Raw genomic sequence first — 16,756 nt, 5'->3', positions numbered from 1 at the left:
GGGGCTGGGAGAGCCCCCTGAACCTCAGCCCTCAGGGCCAGGTGCACAGGGTGGGGCTGGGCAGTACCTTGAGTGCATCTCGGGTGTCCTGTAGGCAGTACACTCGGATGTTGTACTCCAGGGAGGTGCAGGCCACGGGGGCAAACAGAAGCAGCTTGAGACGCTTGGCAGCGGCCACACTGAGGGCCTCTCCCACGAGGGCAAAGCGGCCCAGCTGCTCGGTGAAGATGTAGCAGGTGCCGGCCTCCAGCTGGCAGTAGTAGAGGTGGGAGGGCGCCTCCTCACCCAGGTGCAACACGTCCTGCGGGTAGGGCCCGATGGGTCAACTCATGCCAAATGCAGCTCTGAGGGGTGGCCAGGACTGGGGACAGGGACCTGGCTCAAGGGCCAGGTGGGAAGCCGGGCTCCACTCGGAGGCCTGTGTTGGCTCCCTTGGGTGGGCAGTGGGGCTCACCTCCCAGCTGCCCTCGCAGGACTGCTTCTTGAGGCGCAGGCTCCAGCTCTCAGGGCTAGGCTCCCCGCAATGGTCCATAGCAAGGATGACAGGCCGGGTGAGCAGGACTCCGGGGGGCCCGCAGCTAACGATGGGACTCAGCAGGGTCTGACAGCCGGCTAGGGGCAACCTCAAGTGGGGAAAAACAGGTGGGGAGGGAAAGGCATCAATGGACCACCTTGGACTGGGTAGGACGGGGCAGGGCAGTGGCCCCCGGGGTCAGGAGCAGAGCTGGTTTGAGCTTAGGGGCAGCTCTTCCCCGGATCCCCCTCAGGCCAGACCAGACAAGGCCCAGCAGTGGTTGGGCAGGTGGCTTCCTGGTGACTGCAGGCAGGGGGACCCACCCAGCCTCAGATGCAGGGCCCACGCCCACACCTCACATCCTCCGGCTTGTGCAGTGTGAGGTAGATCTCATAGATCTTCCCGCGGGGTATGGCATCTGGGGGGATGAGGAGGCTGATCCCTGTGATAGAGCGGGAGGAAGGCCGGGCTTACCAGGCTGCAAAGACACCAAACACTGCCAGCCCCTCTATGAATCTCCCTTTGAGGACTGATCGGTGCTAGCCTGGCCTGGGGACAGAGGTGCCACAGGGACTGCTCAACTATCCACACAGCACGAAGCGGAATCACAGCGACCCCAAGAGAGCTCAAAGGCACTTGGGTGGCAAAGCATGGGCACAGAAAACACTGAGACAAAAGGTGCCAGGTATGCGGTACCCACCTCCCCTTGCCCTGCTTAAAGGCTTCCCTTTACTCCTACTAGATGAAGTCTAGCTCCCTGGCCTGGTATTTAAGGTCTTTCACCTCTGGCCCCAACTGCCTTCCCAGCAGCATCTCCAGCCCAGCCTGAGCTGCCTACTCGCTGTTCTGGAACCACTGCCCAGAGCTGCCTCTGTCTGGGTGCCCCGCCCTCCTCCCCTGCTCACGACCCCCTGACCTCCACGGGCCCTGGCCGCCTCTGAAGATGGCAGCTCTCTGCCACCATGCATGACTTGGACAATGGCCCACCACAGGTGGGGCCGGGGCCTTGAACAACCTTGCCCGCTTTGATAGCCCTCCTGGGTCTGGGAGCCAATGCACATGTGTCCTGCTGTCTGGCTGAGTCACCCCTGCCCCAGTGTCTCGCAGGGGCAGCATCAGAAAGCGCCTGCTGCGGGAGGGGTGGTTCCAGGGGAGGCAGTAGGGGCTGGGAAGTTGCTCTGGGGATGGTGAGGGGTAATTGTGCCCCACCTTCCTGCCCTTTTAGGACAGGGAGCCTCTATATTAGAAGAGGGAGAACAATTCTATGACTCTGTCCCACCAAATCTGAAGACACAGGCTTGCTCTCCAGAGTGGGCGACTGGCTGTGCCGGCTGGACTGTCACCATTTCCCAGGGACCGAAGCCCAGCAGAGGGGAGCCAGTGATGGAGTGCTTTCAGCTACTGCTCCCTTCACCGACCTGCGCTGCCTCCTGGGACCGGCTCCCAGGGTTGGTGACAGTCCCAGAGGCTGAGTGTGAACACACCTGCATTCTCAGGAAAGGTACTCAGGAAGGTGAGGCAAAACCACGGGCCCTGTTCTCAAGAAGCACCCAGCCCAGTGGGGGTGAACAAGATGGATGGCAGTAGAGTCCTGGGCGCGGGGGCAGACATCCCACAATGGTCACTGAACACCCATGTGTGCCTGCCCCTTCCTAAGAGCTTGGCACGGACCATCTCACCTCATCCCTATGGCAGAGACATGAAGCACAGAGAGGGAGAGCTGCCAGGCCAAGACCTGGTGGGAGGGGAGAAGGATCGTGTGTGCATGGGGTGCTGGGAGCACACCATGGCCGCCATGTGCAGAAGCTTCCTCAGGAGGAAAGAGGCCACCACAGTTGGCCAGCAGGGCAGGGGCCACTGTGGCCTTGTCACATGGGCTTGCAGGGGGCATTGGGAAGCCCTGGGAAGGAGGGGGACAGGACGAAGTGTGGCTGCACTGGGCGAATGCCTGGAGCGGTGACCCGATGACAGGTAGGCATGGTGGTCAGGGCCAGGAGAGGCAGCGGGAAGACGAGGAGCAGTGGGGTGCAGGAACATTTGAGGAGGAAGAATGATGAGATGGGTGTGTGACTGAAGCTGGTGTAGAGATGAGGGTGAAAGTGAAGAAGAGCAGGAGGTCAAAGTGACCTCCAGTTTCTGACTCGACTGTGCTGTCCCTGAGGTGGGGAAAGCCGGGAAGCAGGAGGTTGTGGGGGAGGGTGGGAGACGGTGCTGTTTTGGCCACAAGAAATGTGAGACTTCCAGATGGAGCTGCCCAGCAGGCAGCTGGGTGTAGGATTCTGTCGCCCAGGAGAACTGTGGCTGGGAATTAGGAGTGGGAGTGATCTTGCACAGACATGGCGATTAGAGCCATGGAGTGGGAGAGGGTGCCAGGAGGGAGCTCTGAAGAACACCTACATTTGGGAACAGGCACCCGGAGCAGCTGAAAAGGGACCAGAAACCCAGGGCTATGTGAGGTCATCTAAGCTAAGGGAAGAGAGAATTTCAGGGTGGGAGTGCCCAACCACACCAGAGGTACGAAGCTTCTTTGAAAGATGCCCATGGAGAAGGTCTGTGGATTTTTTATCGAGGTGTCTTAGAGACCCTGGCAGAAGGGTTCTGTGAGGTGGTGGGTGGAGGGAGCCCCCTGTCTAGGCGCTTGTCTTCTGCTATTTCTTCACCTGTCCCACCTCGGAGCCCAGGGCCCTCCTGGAGCCAGCACATGTCGACTGGCAGAGTACACGAATGGACAGAAGTCCTGGGCCCCAGGCCACAGAAGGGAGACAGCTCTGGCCACGGCCTCAGTGCCAGCCCCACTGTCAGCCACAACTGGGTTGTCTCCTAGATTCAATCTCCTTTCCCTGTTGGCCTAGCTCCGCATTTGGGGTGAGGCTGAGTGGTATAGGAGGGACATGGATGCTAGTCTTGCCTCTCAGAGCTCCCCGAGCACTTTGGGGCCCTTCCCACCTGTATGAGGGATCATCAGCCGGCCCCCGAGGAAGTTGAAAGTCCCATAGGCCATGTTGCTGATGCCTCGCGGCAGGGAGCGGAAGTAGTTCTGGGTGGACAGGCGGGAGACAAAGTCCTCGGCCTCCGAGGTGGGCGAGCTGTGGTGCAGCGTGTGGCGGCCACCACTCAGCGGGCTGAGCAGGTGCCCATTGGTTAGCTGGAACTTGGGGCTGGGCCCATCCTGCCGGGGACAGAGGCTGCCCTGGTAGGTGGTGGTGGTGGTGCTGAGGTCTGGCTGGATGGTGAGCAGATGGGGATTGTCTGTAGGATAAAGGCAGACTCAGGGAGTGGCACCGAGGGTGGCCCGGCCTGGTGGCCCCTGGCATGGGGGCCAGGGCGGGAGCTGGGGGCAGAGACACCACACCTGCTTTGCTGGGCTTGATGCTGACGGGCTGGAAGCCGGAGGTGAGGATGGAGGAGTCGGCCACATCTGAGTCCAGCCCCTCCTTCTTACGGCAATAAACGAGGATGAGGACGAGCAGCAGCAGGAGGAGACACACGGCCACGGCGACGAGGCCCACGTAGAGGGCCACGTCCTCTGGCCCAGAAGCAGCTGCAGGAGGTGGGGAGGGAGAGGTCAGCGGTTCCCACTCCTTGGGCATCAGCACTATTGGGCAGCGGACGCTGGCGCGGAAGCAGGGAGTCAGCATGCACGCATCCCCGCCCTGCATCTGCCACCACCTCGTGTGTCACGGAGCATATCACATTCCTCATAGGCTCGATTCAGGCAGACGCTGCTGATCCCCAGATGGCCTTGGATGGGGCTGCTAGACTGAACCCCCTCTTCTGGAGCCTAGGGCAGCTGAAGCCATGGGGAGCTCCTGGGACCCCCAGAGCATGGGATCTGCTTCCTGGGGGTTCTGCCCATCTGGTCCCTGCCAGGGCTCTTCTCCTCGCCTGCCTCTCCAGGCCTGGGGCGCGGCTGGAGAGGGTGATTGACTGACCAGAGGAAGCCGTATTGATTTTAGAAGGGCTTTGCATAATGGAAGAAATGTCCATCAGAAAGGAATTGACACAGATAATTAGGTTTTTAATTGAAAGAATGGGGGAGGGTGTGTTCTAGAGAAAAAATCCAACAGAGATATTTAATTGTTAGTTATGGCCTTGTAATTAACAGGCCTCACAGGCCTGGTGTCCCCAATGGACTTGCCTGTGCACTTGGGGGACAGGGAGGAGGTGAAGCTTCAGGAGAGGGGGAGCGGGGCATGTGCACAGTAAAAGCTCAAAAGTATGCATGTTTTGGGAGAGACGAGGGATGTATTGGGGTGTGCAGGGGCACATGTGTGGCTGTTTATGAGGGGAGTCCCCGAGGGTCCTGAGCTTCGGAGAGGGGGTGCAGCCTGTGGTAGGGGACTAAATCTCTGAGCCACCACCTCCCTGGAGCTGGGCAGGGCCAGTCCTGGCAAACTCAAGAGGACTTCCAGGGCAGAGGACTCACTGTGCACGCAGAGGTCGCTGGTGCAGTTTCGGGTGTCCAGGTCAGCACCCTGGCACTCCTCGCCTCCGTTGCGGGGTGCTGGGTCAGAGCACTCGCGGCTCCGCCAGTGGGTGCAGTCAAGCCCACAGGCCGACCACTTGCTCCACGGGCTCCAGCTGCCGTCCACTAGGGGAGACAGACACACAGAGAGAGGAGATGACGCTGTCAGCCTGGGGAGCCAGCTCAGGCTCTGGGTGCAAGGCCAGGGCCAGGGAGGCCCACCCTGCACACCCTCTGCTGTCCAGCTGGCCTGGATGACACATGCTAATGATGGGAGGCGCAATGACACCTGCCTGTTTGGCTCTACCCACACCAGGGGGCCGTTGTGGCCCTGGGGCCGTGTGGGCGCCCCAGGCTAAGCCCTGCCCTTGCCCCACTGACTGCACCTGTCCTGACTGTACCTGAGACTCTGGGGCTCAGACCCTCTGCCGAGACTGAGCCGGACATGGACCGAACCTTGCCTCCATCACACTGAACCCCATCCTGGCCTTGGACTGAGCCTGGCCCTGCGTGCGGGCGGGTGGGATGGAGCCATGGGGGGCAGGCTGGTGGGTGTGATGGAGCCAGGGCACGGAGATGGCGAGGTGAGGAGCGATGCAGGAGGCGGCAGCTGCTGGTACCTGGGCACAGGGTGGCGCAGGCTGTTTTCTGGACATTCTGCCCCTCACAGAAGGCGCCCCCGTTGAGAGGCGCCGGGTTGGTGCAGCTCCGGCTCCGTTTCTGCCAGCCGCGCCCACAGCTGGCGCTGCAGACGGACCACTCGGTCCACGTCGACCACCCACCGTTCACTGGCCGGACAGAGAAGGACTGGGGTCAGGGAGCGGGGGCTTCCTCAGACATGCTGGCCCAGGGACCAAGGCAGGGGGCTGGAGGGGAAGCCCTGGAGGGGAGGCCACGCTGTGCCAACTGCCCCTTCCTTCCACAGCAGGTGCTGTGGACACTAACTTGTAGCTCCCAGGCCCCTCCAGCTCAGACCCCAGCCTTCAGAGGAGCAACTCCTGCATCCCCTCCCTCTGCCTGCTCCTGGGGGTGCCCAGAACACTACTTCCCACCCAAGGTCACCTTCCTAGTCTCCCTCTGAACCCTCATCTCCTGCACAGTGCTCCCTGCCCACAAGTCAGCTCCCTGCCCATCAGTGACTACAGATGACCAGCCCACCCCGCACCTTTGCCCAGATACACCCTTTGGCTCCCCGATAGGCACAGTAAGGCCCCTGCCCTTCCCAGTCAGCCCACAACCTGGCCTGCCTGGCCCTGCCTCCCTGGGGAGCCAGTCACAGTGCCACCCCGAGGACACCTTCTGAGCCTCTCCCTCCCCCCGCCAGTGCTGGGGCCCACCATAGACGATGACAGCAGCGGAGGCGCTGCGGCGTCGAGCGACGATGTTCTTGGCCACGCAGGTGTAGTTGGCCGTGTCGGCCAGGCGTGCCTGTCGCACCACCAGGCTGTGCTCCCGGGTGATGTACACGTTGGGGTCCAGGGATGGGTCCACCAGGTCCTCATTCCGGAGCCACTCCACCTGGGAAGGGAGCCACACCACTGCACAGCCCCGAGTGAGAGCAGTCCCTGGGGGTCAGCCTGGGGGCTGGGCAGGCAGGACCTGAGCTTGGGAGTCCCCTCACCTCTGCCGGGGGGATGCCCTCCGGCGGGCGGCAGGGCAACACGATACCCTGCTCCAGGGACACCTCCTTGGCCAGCGGCTCCTGCTCGAAGTTCTTGCGCAAATCTGGAAGAACAAGAGTGTCCTCCAGCCTGGGTGCCTCGTGCCCGTCAGCCTGGCCCGCTGTCCCCGGTCCCACAGGAGCCATGACACATGGCAGAAGGAGGCGCCAAGTGCCCAGTGGTTATGGGGTGGCTCTTCCTCCCATCAAGGCCGGACCTGAGGCTTTCTGACAGGACCCCCTGCCCAGTGACACCCTTGGACCACCCCCACCTGAGGGCAGGACCCTGGACTCACAAGCTATTCGGATGTAGGCCTTCTGGCTCTTGGTGGTGCCTGAGGAGCTCCAGGCCACGCACTGGCACCAGTACTCCTCCAGCCCAAACACCTTCTCCACCTGCTGCCTCGAGACATTGATGCGGACCTCCATGGCAGGCAGGCCTGGGGACGGGAGGTGTGAGTAGCTAGGGCCCAGGGCCACACTGAGCCTCCCTGTTCCAGGCCAGAGCCGACAGCGGGGCAACTCTCGCCCTGGAGGGAACTCTGGGCACCCATGGGAGCTCAGCGTGTATGCCCTGAAAGCTAGGAGTAGGTTCTTAGCATTTCCATTCTTTGTACTCCATTACCCAGGGGCCTGTCTCCCGGAGTCACTTACAGAAATGCCCCTAACAGGGCTTCTGGCAGCAGGGGCTGGCCTCCCTGGACCCCAGGAAGAAGGGGTGTGGCAGACTGGCCAGCCCAAGGGCTTTGCGGGTAAAAGGGTGAGGAAGGATCTGGCTCAGCTCCCTGGGGGTTAGCAGGTGGATCCTGACATGTGATAACATAATAGCAGCTATTAACAGTATAATTGCACCCATTGCCTAGTATGATAATAGACCCCTGGGCTTAGCAAGCAATTCCCACATGCTGGCTGTTATCTTCTGCACATCCCATCCATCCCATCCGAGCCTGGACCGCACTGCTCCCACTCTGGGCGACGAAACAGGCTCATGGCTATCTGAATCCAAAGCATGTTGAGGGTGTCCTGTAGTCACCCTGGTGGGCTGGGAGGACCCAGGCCATAGGGAGAAGTGTCCGCAAGGGTGAGGGGGTGGCCCACAGGGGGAGGCTGCCTGGGATGGGTGTCGGGACCTGCTCTGCACCAGCTGAGCTAGAGGACCTCTCTCAAGAATGGACGCAGGCCCCTGTCCTCGGCCACACTGGGACCCGGGGAGTGGGGGTACGAGGAGGGCCCAGACCTTCTGAGGACGCAGAAGAGGGGACGGCAGCCCTCCTCAGCCTCCTGGCGCTGGGCCAAAACCAATGTCCCAGGAGTGAGAAAAGACCGTTAGTTTCCAATTTCTCCTCCTTCTGACCCCAATTTCCCTCGGGTCAGCGGCTTATCAGAAAGAGGGAGAGAGGCCGGGCAGCAATGTGTTTCCATTGTTAACAGAGAAATTCAATTAGGGCCGCATTGCAGGAGGAGCAGCCATCCAGCTGAGCAGGGAGGCTGTTTTCTCTCTTAATTTCTCTAACCGCGTCTCCCTGCCCACACCCTCCTCACGAGCCCCCCGCAGCTCCCACCTCGGTCCCTATCACTCGCCCTGCCTCTGGCTAGTTCTCACAGGAGATTGGGGGACAGTGTCACCTCTGCCTGAGATCATTCTCTGGGGTTCTCTGGGGGGGGAGTGTGTAGTGAGGGCTGAGAACAGAGGGGCTCTCACAGGGGGGCCCTGGGCACCAGCCACCTGTCAAGCACACCGAGTCTTGAAGCATCTCAGTAGAAGCCATGCACACACTCAGGAGCGCAGACCTCCAGAACTTCTGAACTGGGGAGTTTTTCTCTCTGGGCAGACAGATCTAGGGGTGGGACACTCCAGCCCGTATGGGGTGGGGGAGCTCACGCACCACCCGCAAGTGAGCCTGGGAGAACAGCACTAAATTTAAGCGTGCCTATTTCTTTCTCCCTGCCTCCTCCCACTCCTGTCCTGCCACCTCCTCGGCTCCTTCCTGCTGCCGTAAACGAGGGCCAAGTTTGTCCTCCATGTCCCACTTCCAGGCAGCGCCCTGGAACCCCACAAGCTCCAGGAGGGCGCTGGGCCCAAGGGGAGACCAGACTCTGCCCTGACCAGTCCATGAGGTGAGGGGCTGTGCCCCTTTCCCTGCAAGTCACGGAGCAGCCTGGATCCTGGGAGCAGTTTCTGAGCACGGCTGTCTGCTCCTGCCTGGTAACTGTGAGCAGATGCCAGCCTTGGGGAGGAACGGGGCCCAGGAGTGTGTGGGGTGCAAGCAGGGGGCATGTGGGGAGACCTGGGGGAGTGTGGGCTGAGTATTTATGGGAAATAGAGGACTGGCAGGGTGGGGGTGGGGACTCTGAGGCCAAGTTTGGGCTCAGGTTCTCACCAATCTGTGTCTAATAACCAATCAGTTTATGTAACAATAAATTACACCCCCAGACTGGACTTCAACGCTTGGCTTCAAACATTTCAGGCTTTTCCAGCATCAGCAGGGTTGGGTTGAGGGTTTTCCGGCTTTGGTCCCTAACCCTGGTCTCCTGAATTGGGAATGGGGGCAAGTGAGGGGGGAACAGGGTGCTCTCTCCTGGGGTGTCTGCCCAGCCACCTCAGTCCCACACAGGCATGGATGTGGCTGCAGATCTGGGCTGACCTCTGATCACTGCCCTACCTGCCTGAGCACAGAATGTCCTGGTCAGGGTTTGCTTTGTGGCCTGCATGGTGCCACGGCATGTGTTTGTGGGCAAGTAAGGGAAGCCTATCCATGAGCTTCAAAGCACTCAATGGCTCTACGTTGAGAAATCAACAAGATCAATGAAAATTCAGATGTGCTGGCCATGGAAGACCTGAGGTCAGATGGTCAGGGCAGGTGAGGGTCCTGGGGGTTAGGGGTGGGACCTGTCCCCATGAGCTCTGCTGCTCTGGCTGGCTGGAAGGGGCAAGGCCAGCAGAGTCTGTTGGGGGCTGTGGGCTGGGGGCCCTCAGCATGTGTGCTGGGCCTGGGTCTCAGCTAAGCCATGGATTCCAGACCTCGTGATAGCAGGAGACAAAGAGGGGGAGGCTGGGAGCAGCAGGGGCTGGCCTGGGGCCTTCCAGGGGTTCTAGGACAGACCCTCAAGGCCGAGGAAAGGCAGGTCTCTGGCGGTGGCTTCCTCCTCCTCACCTGTCCTTTCCCTGGGGGACCTGCCACAGCAGTGGGAGGACTCACACAAAAAGCTGCACAGGCCGAAACCGGTTTGGCTCAGTGGATAGAGCGTCGGCCTGAGGACTGAAAGGTCCCAGGTTCGATTCCGGTCAAGGGCATGTACCTTGGTTGCGGGCACATCCCCAGTGGGGGGTGTGCAGGAGGCAGCTGATCGATGTTTCTCTCTCATCGATGTTTCTGGCTCTCTATCCCTCTCCCTTCCTCTCTGTGAAATATCAATAAAATATATTAAAAAAAAAAAAAAAAAAAAAAAAAAAAGCTGCACAGGCCCTGGGCATGGGGTGGGGAGGAAAGGCCTGAAGCTGGGCTCTGACTGGGTGTATGAGATCTCATGGCTTCCCTCTCCAGCGTGCAGGGGCCCTCCTCGTCCCCATTTACAGATGAGGAAACTGAGGCTCAGGGCGGGAGGGGACTTGCCCTAGGGAAGGCAGGCTCTCCCACGGGGACAATGTGAGCCCTAAAGCTGCCACGTGGGCAGGAGGGTTCTGGCACCGCTGCCAGGTAATGTGAGCAGAGGCTCTGGCTCTGGGAGGTGCTGATGGCGCCAGGGACTCTCTTGGGCCACAGAGATCACTGACCTTCTCCATCCCCTCCCATGGAGGCCGACTTCCTAGCCCCCAATCCAGGCCCGGCACAGAGCAGGTGCTCAGTTAACACCCGAGGACTGAAGGAAGAAAGCTGCCAGCAGCAGGCGCCCTTAGGCCGGGGCACTGCTGGGCTCAAAGGCCTGGGCAGGAATTGCTGGGGGTGGGGGTGCCGATACTTGCAGGGAAGAAGGCCAGCCCTTGCTGACCCTGGGAGAATGGGGTGTGAGTTCTGTGGGCCAGATGCCTGGTTAGAGCCCTTTTGGGGCCTGTAGGAGTTAGAGCCAAGGCCTCCATCCCATCTCTATCCGACAGGCTGGTTCTGAGGACTGGATCACACTCAGCCTAAACCCGGGCAGAGCATTGTAAGAGCTTCCTGTCCTCTGGGCAGGAATTACCCTCCTCCAGCCTGCCTCGGCCCGGCACCAACTTCCCACAGTGCCAGTCTAGCCACAGCCCACTTCTCCCACCCCAATCTGGCCCCACCGCCAGCCTGCCATTCTCACACCAGCATTTCTGGTCCTTGGCCTGGGAAATGCTGGCTCCAGGTTGGTCCTAAGATGAAGCTTGGATGGTACTCTCTTCTGGGATCCTTCCTGGGTCACCCAGCGGCTCCTGCCTGGAGCAGGGGTCACCTCTACGGGCCCGCGGTCCCCTGCCTGCCTGGGCATCAGCGTGAATTATCCTGGGCACAGCCTCCTGTCCCCGGCTGCACTGCCACTCTGACCTCACACTGGTGGCCATACCCCACAGGGAATGTGTGCTATCTGGGGTTGGCTGAGGCCCCTGGGGGAAGGGGCTCAGGACTCAGCCCCAATGCTCCACAAAGCACCACGGCAAAGGGAAGGGAGAGGAGCTTCACTGGGTAAGTGAGTGAGGAGGAGAGGCTGTGGTCAGCTCCGCTGGCCTGCTCATTGCCCACTGGCAACCTAAGGCCAGGCTGGAGGCAGGGCGTGAGGTCTCCTACAGAGGGGCACTTCTCCGGTCTGCTTCCGGCCCTGGAACCCCTCTCTCCACGGCTCAGACAAGTCCACTGGTTCTCTCTTCTCAGCATCTCTGGATCTGCCCCTCGCGCCCCCCCGCCCCGACCCCGGCACTGGTCCCCAAGTGTCACCCATAGCTCTGTCCATGTTAATGGCAGCTGGAAATCCCATGGGACTGTGACTTCTGGGTGAGGCTACTGGATGACACTGCTGCCCCCTGTGCGCACCCCACACTCTTCCTGCTGACCCCCGACTTGCACACTGCCCATCTGCCTCCAAGCCTTTGTTGTGCTGTGTCCCCTGCCTGGGACACCCTTCCCTTTTCTCTCCCTGACCAGTTCTATCCCCTCCTTTTCCATGTCACCGCCCCAGGCGGCCTCAGTCCTGCTCCCCTCTGGCTGCCACAGCCCCCGGGCCTCGCTGCGAGGTCACCATGCTGCCCACCTCCCTGCGGGGCCGTGTCCGCAGCACAGAGAGAGTGCTCAGAGAATGTGTAAATGGATGAGTAAACGAACGAAGGCGAACATTAAATAATCAGAGTGTTAGGTCCCCGAGTTCTTCAATAATTTGGGGATCCACCCCCTCCAAACCCCCTTTCTTTGCTGGCACAGCTACCCAGGCAGTGCCTGGGCTGCCACAGCAGTGGGGACCCACTCCTCCAGGGCTCCCAGGGCATTTTCAGGGTCTTCCCTATTACTCCCCCAGCAAGCTGTGAGGTCTGGTGGTGAACGCCCAGGACGGGCACTGGTGTACGTGCAGAAGCCCTCGGAGTGGAGTCCCGTTTACATCCTGGCCTCCTGCTCGCAGGCTGCAGCGGGGCCGCCCCTTCCCGCGGTCCGCCCGCCGCCCATCCCGCCTCACCGCTGCTCCCATCCGTGCTGCGCTCAATCACGTGGTCCACCTGGCGCACCCACTCCCCGTTGCACTTGAAGAAGATCTGCGTGGCGGGCACGGCCTTGCACACCAGCAGCACTGGCTTGTTCTTGACGATGTACACGTCCTCAGGCTCCACCAGGAAGTTGGGGAGCAGGTCTGGGTTGGCGCCGGGCACCGGGTTGGCCACCGTGGCATTCTGCTGGGCACCTGCAGCAGGGCAAAGGCGGAAGGTGAACCAGGCCTCTGCTGGGCTTTTGGGGTCCTCTGGGGGTTCCCTGCCCATTCAGGGGCAGGGCCAGGCCATGGGAAGCCGGCTGCTGGGGCTGAGGGAGGAGGAAGGCAGGTTGCCACTACCAGCCCAGATGCTAAATGTCCCCCTGCCCGCCTCAGTGTCCCCTCTGTAACCTGGGGGAAGAGCAGCCACCCACCCCAGCTGAAAATGGTGGAGAAAATGAATGAGACAAGGGTGACAGTAGTCAGGCTTGTTTCCACGCTGATAGGAGTTCTGGGATCTGGCAAGGCAACCCACTACCCTGGTGTGGGGGTGGGGCCCAGGGGAGAGCTGGAGGGAGGGAGGGAGGGGACCCCAGCAGGGTAGGAGTCCCCTCCTCTGCTGCCCTGGCTGCCTCCGGGTTGCTTCAGGGTTGATCCCCATTCCTGGCCCCTCACACAGTAGGTGCTCAGAACATACCAAGTGAATGAAGGAGGGGAGGTGGCACAGCTTACAGGAGAGGCCCGGGGAGGGCAGGTGCGGTGGCCTGGGCTGCAGGTGGCCGGGGACAGGATGGGAGCCAGGAGAGCGTGTCTGGGAGCCGGAGGGGCCTGGGCCACGTCCCATCCTTCAAGGAGACCTGAATATGGGTTTCCTTCTAATTTTAACTGAAAACCACAACCATCCCACAAGTCATTTGTTGCTAATTACACAGGTAATTGGCTCTGAGGCTTTGGCAGAGGTAAACCCCACAGCAGTGTGACAGGCTGCTAAACCAGCAGGACCCCTGAGAGGGTGGGGGTTAGGGGGAGTGGGAGGAGGGAGTGAGGACACCCTCAGCCTCCACACACAGCTGCCCACCACAGACCCCTGCTGGCTGGCCCCCTCAGGGCTGAAGTGATGTCCCCACCAGCACACACTCACAGTCCACATGGGCCTCTACTGATTCTGCTCCCTGCTGTGGTGACCTTGGGCGAGTTGCCATTTTGCCATCTGTGCGATGGAGGCCAGTCTGCCCGTGGTGGAGCCTGGAGCCTCACCAGGTCAGCCTCCTGGCTCCACTACCCTCCCACAGGCAGCCCAAAACTCACAGATCTTCTACCAGGGAGGCCTGTCGCCTGGTGCTTGGGCCCACCCTCCAGGGAGCATCCTTGTGGCCCTTCTCTCCTGCCTGCACAGGGACCCTCTCTTTCTAAGGTGGGAGTTGGCCCGCTCCCTCCAAGAGTGATTTGGGGGAGGGGATCTGCGCTTGGTCCTATAGGCGTCCTGGGCCAGGCAGGTGAGCTGGGAATGCCTGCCGAGAGGCTGAGAAACCTGGTGTGACTTCAGGAAAGCCCCCAACCCTCTAGCCTCTTTCATCACCTGAAGGACAGGGAGATAGTACCCAATTCTTAGGTTCTGAGAATGAAATGGAAAAAAAAAAAAAAGCACTCAGCGCGTGCTCAGTAAATGTTGGCTACTGCCAATTCCCAGGGGTTTTGCACGGATGATGGCCAAGTTCATCTCCCTCAGCTCAGGAACCCTCACAGCAAGCTCTTCAGGGGTGCAGGCTGATGAGGAAACTGAGGCAAGAGCTGGCAGGTGCCTTGCCCTCAAATGGGGGCAGTGGAGATGCAGGCAGAGAGAAGTCATTTAGATATCTTACAAATGGGGACTCTGAGGCCCGAGGGGAGTTCCCAGACACCCCAGCTCCGGCCCTGGACTCAAAAAATGTCTTGGAGCAGCCTCGTGCCCCTTTTATTTATTAGTTATTTATTAGTTATTACATTTGCTTTTCACTGTCACTCAGCAGCCACTTGCAAGTCCCTGACCCAGGCAGCGGGCTCAGCCAGGGTGGGGCTGCATCGGGCTCTGGCTGCAAGGTCGAGAGAATGAACTGGATGGTGAGCTTCTGATATGGATTAGGAGTGGGGCCTATCTGGACATTTATTGGGGAAGCCACAGGATCTCAGCCCACTCCCAAGCAGGGACTGCAGGGGGCTCAGGGACAGGGGTCACAGGCTCTTGAACGGGTGGGAGCCCCCAGTGGCAGGGCCTGCCTGGGACCTCACCTTGCAGAGACTCAACGTGATGGCCTGTGCCTGTCCACTGGCTAGGGGTGGGCGGGCAGGGGTCCTGGCTGGGGGTGTGGGCGGGGAGTGGGTGCGTGGTCCTCCGGCCTCCCTATCGATCACGGCGCCAAGCACTGCTCACGTCAGCCGCCTGCTGAACCCAGCACAATCCCTCATGTCTACATTTAACTGCTAATGAAAAATAAATGTACTGTGACCAATAAGGGACATAGCTCACTTCTCCAGGGCCTCCGTCATGCCACACTGGTGTGACCGCCCCTCCCCACCCCGGTGGGGGGACTTTTATTGGGTAGAACCCAAGGGGCACCTTCTAGGTTACAGCTATGCCCTCCAGCAAGGACACTCCACCGCCATGGGTGGGGGTGAATTCAGGCCCCACTGGGTGTCCTCTAGGGGCTACAGAAGCTGCCTGGGTGGCAGAACTGCCTTCCCCTCTGGCCCCTGAGCCCCCTATGTGACCTTCACCCTTGTGGTCAGCACCTGCAACCTGCCTGACGCCTCCCTGTCCGGTTAGGCCTCTTGTCTGAACGAAGGCCCAGTGTGAACCTGAGGTCTCTCCCCTCCACATTGCAGGCCACCAGGGTGAGTATATCTCTTTGACAGGAATCCTGTGTTTGTCTATCAGAGACTACACAAGCAGCGCATGCTCACTGCTAAGTGACCTGTGATCCTTTCAGCAGGGCAAACGCTCCAGTTCACCTCAGTCCCCGCCGCTCTCTGTTGTCCCACCCTGGCCTTGCTTCTATGTATGCCATCTGCTTGGCTTCCATGGGCATTTCAGAATGGTGCCAGGGCCTTTGGCTGGTATCTCTGAGCCTTCTGTCCTGGCTCAGTCAAATCTCCTGTGCAGGAGCACCACTGATCCCTCCTAGGCACTGCCTCCTCCTCCAGGTCTCTGCCCATGGTCTTCTGTCTGCAACGCCCTTCCTTCCTCCTCTGCCAGCACCTTCCTCCCTTCTCCTCAGGGCCCAACTCCATAGTCACTACTCTGGAGAGAGGGGTCCCCCACCTCACTCTCCCAGGAAACCACACATACTGCTTAGCCCTCTCTGCCCTGGGCCTGTCCTCACTGGCCCAGTAGCTCCCACCACGGGAGAAGCAAGTGAGTGGCTGAGGCCTCCATCCCCACCACCACACTGTCCAACCCTGGTCCTTGCCACCCAATTCAAGGCTGCCTGGGCCCACGTTAGTGACTGGAGACTTGGAGTGGGGTACCTGTCGCCGCTCCTTTTGGGGCTGCTGGGGTGACAAACGTGGAAGAAATGCTCTGCCAGGGCAGATGCACCAGGGCTGCAGGAGGGCAGGTGCAGGGCCCGCTGGCTCTTCAGGCCCTGCCGCTTCCCACCCCAGCTCTCCAGAGGCTCCGGGCACCACACCCGGGCAAGGCTTTCCTGCCCTCACGGACGTGGCCCAGTGGCCCCCGGATTTCAGATGAAAGATCTCCTTCACTCACTAGGGGTCCTGATGGGCTCTTGGTCACCAGGAATTGCAGACGGGGCTGTGAGGATGGCTCAGGTCCTGAAGGGGGAACCCCACTTCTAGTGAGCCCCAGGGCTAGTCTTCTGGCCCCCACCTGTCTCAGGAGGGCACTGGCACCCCTGCTCTGGCTGCTCTATTCAGGGTGGGAGCAACGATCCTAGCCAGGATCCTAGGATCCGTTGCTGGCCCAGGGAAGACCACGTGTGTGTGTGTGTGTGTGTGTGTGTGTGTGTGTGTGTGTGTGTATGTGTGTCCATGTATGTAGGGAGGCTGGGGCCAAGAGAGGATAAGAGACCAGTGGAGTGGACCATGTGGGCCTGCCTCACGTGATTCATCTGGGAACTTCCACTTGCCTTCAAGTTTCGGCAAATGTGTCACCTCCTCCAGGAGGCTTTCCTGGACCTACACTCTTTGTTACCTGCCCAAGTGCCCGCCCTGTCCCCTAAACCTCCCTCCAGGGTACACACCCCGTTCAGGACTAGGGTGGATTTATTTGCACATTGCCTCCGCACAGAGTGGGAACCCAGGTCTGGCCTGGATACTGATGGAGTATTTGCTGAGTGACTGAATGACCACCTCTTCTTCTCCCTTGAACTTCAGAAGATCTGCCTACGAGTGGCCCTCTCACTCTTGTTCTGTAGGGAGACCCCGAGGGGGTGCAGAGCTGCCCACAGGCAGAGTCACTCGAGGCTGCCCTGCCACACCCAACACACCA

The 16,756-nt window shown here is 60.4% G+C and overlaps 1 protein-coding gene across 3 annotated transcripts in view; it reads right to left on the bottom strand.

Annotated features, from left to right (window-relative positions):
• The window catches only part of UNC5A (unc-5 netrin receptor A), a 72,164-nt gene that overhangs the window by 2,605 nt on the left and 52,803 nt on the right, over positions 1–16,756 (bottom strand). For 2 of the 3 annotated variants that reach the window (XM_080671887.1, XM_080671885.1), the window contains exons 2-12: positions 12,265–12,486; positions 6,936–7,079; positions 6,601–6,704; positions 6,317–6,497; positions 5,600–5,767; positions 4,941–5,105; positions 3,867–4,055; positions 3,461–3,763; positions 869–956; positions 455–623; positions 68–301 (exon numbers count right to left, since the gene is read on the bottom strand). In XM_080671887.1, the coding sequence (XP_080528013.1) occupies positions 68–301; positions 455–623; positions 869–956; positions 3,461–3,763; positions 3,867–4,055; positions 4,941–5,105; positions 5,600–5,767; positions 6,317–6,497; positions 6,601–6,704; positions 6,936–7,068 (1,734 nt within the window). In that variant the 5' untranslated portion in view covers positions 7,069–7,079; positions 12,265–12,486. The remainder of the gene's footprint in view (positions 1–67; positions 302–454; positions 624–868; positions 957–3,460; positions 3,764–3,866; positions 4,056–4,940; positions 5,106–5,599; positions 5,768–6,316; positions 6,498–6,600; positions 6,705–6,935; positions 7,080–12,264; positions 12,487–16,756) is intronic. The other variant, XM_080671886.1, reaches the window with a different exon arrangement.

Source organism: Plecotus auritus (assembly GCF_963455305.1).
Source record: "Plecotus auritus genome assembly, chromosome: 6".
NCBI classification, from domain to species: Eukaryota; Metazoa; Chordata; class Mammalia; order Chiroptera; family Vespertilionidae; genus Plecotus; species Plecotus auritus.
This window is presented reverse-complemented; position numbering and strand designations above follow the sequence as displayed.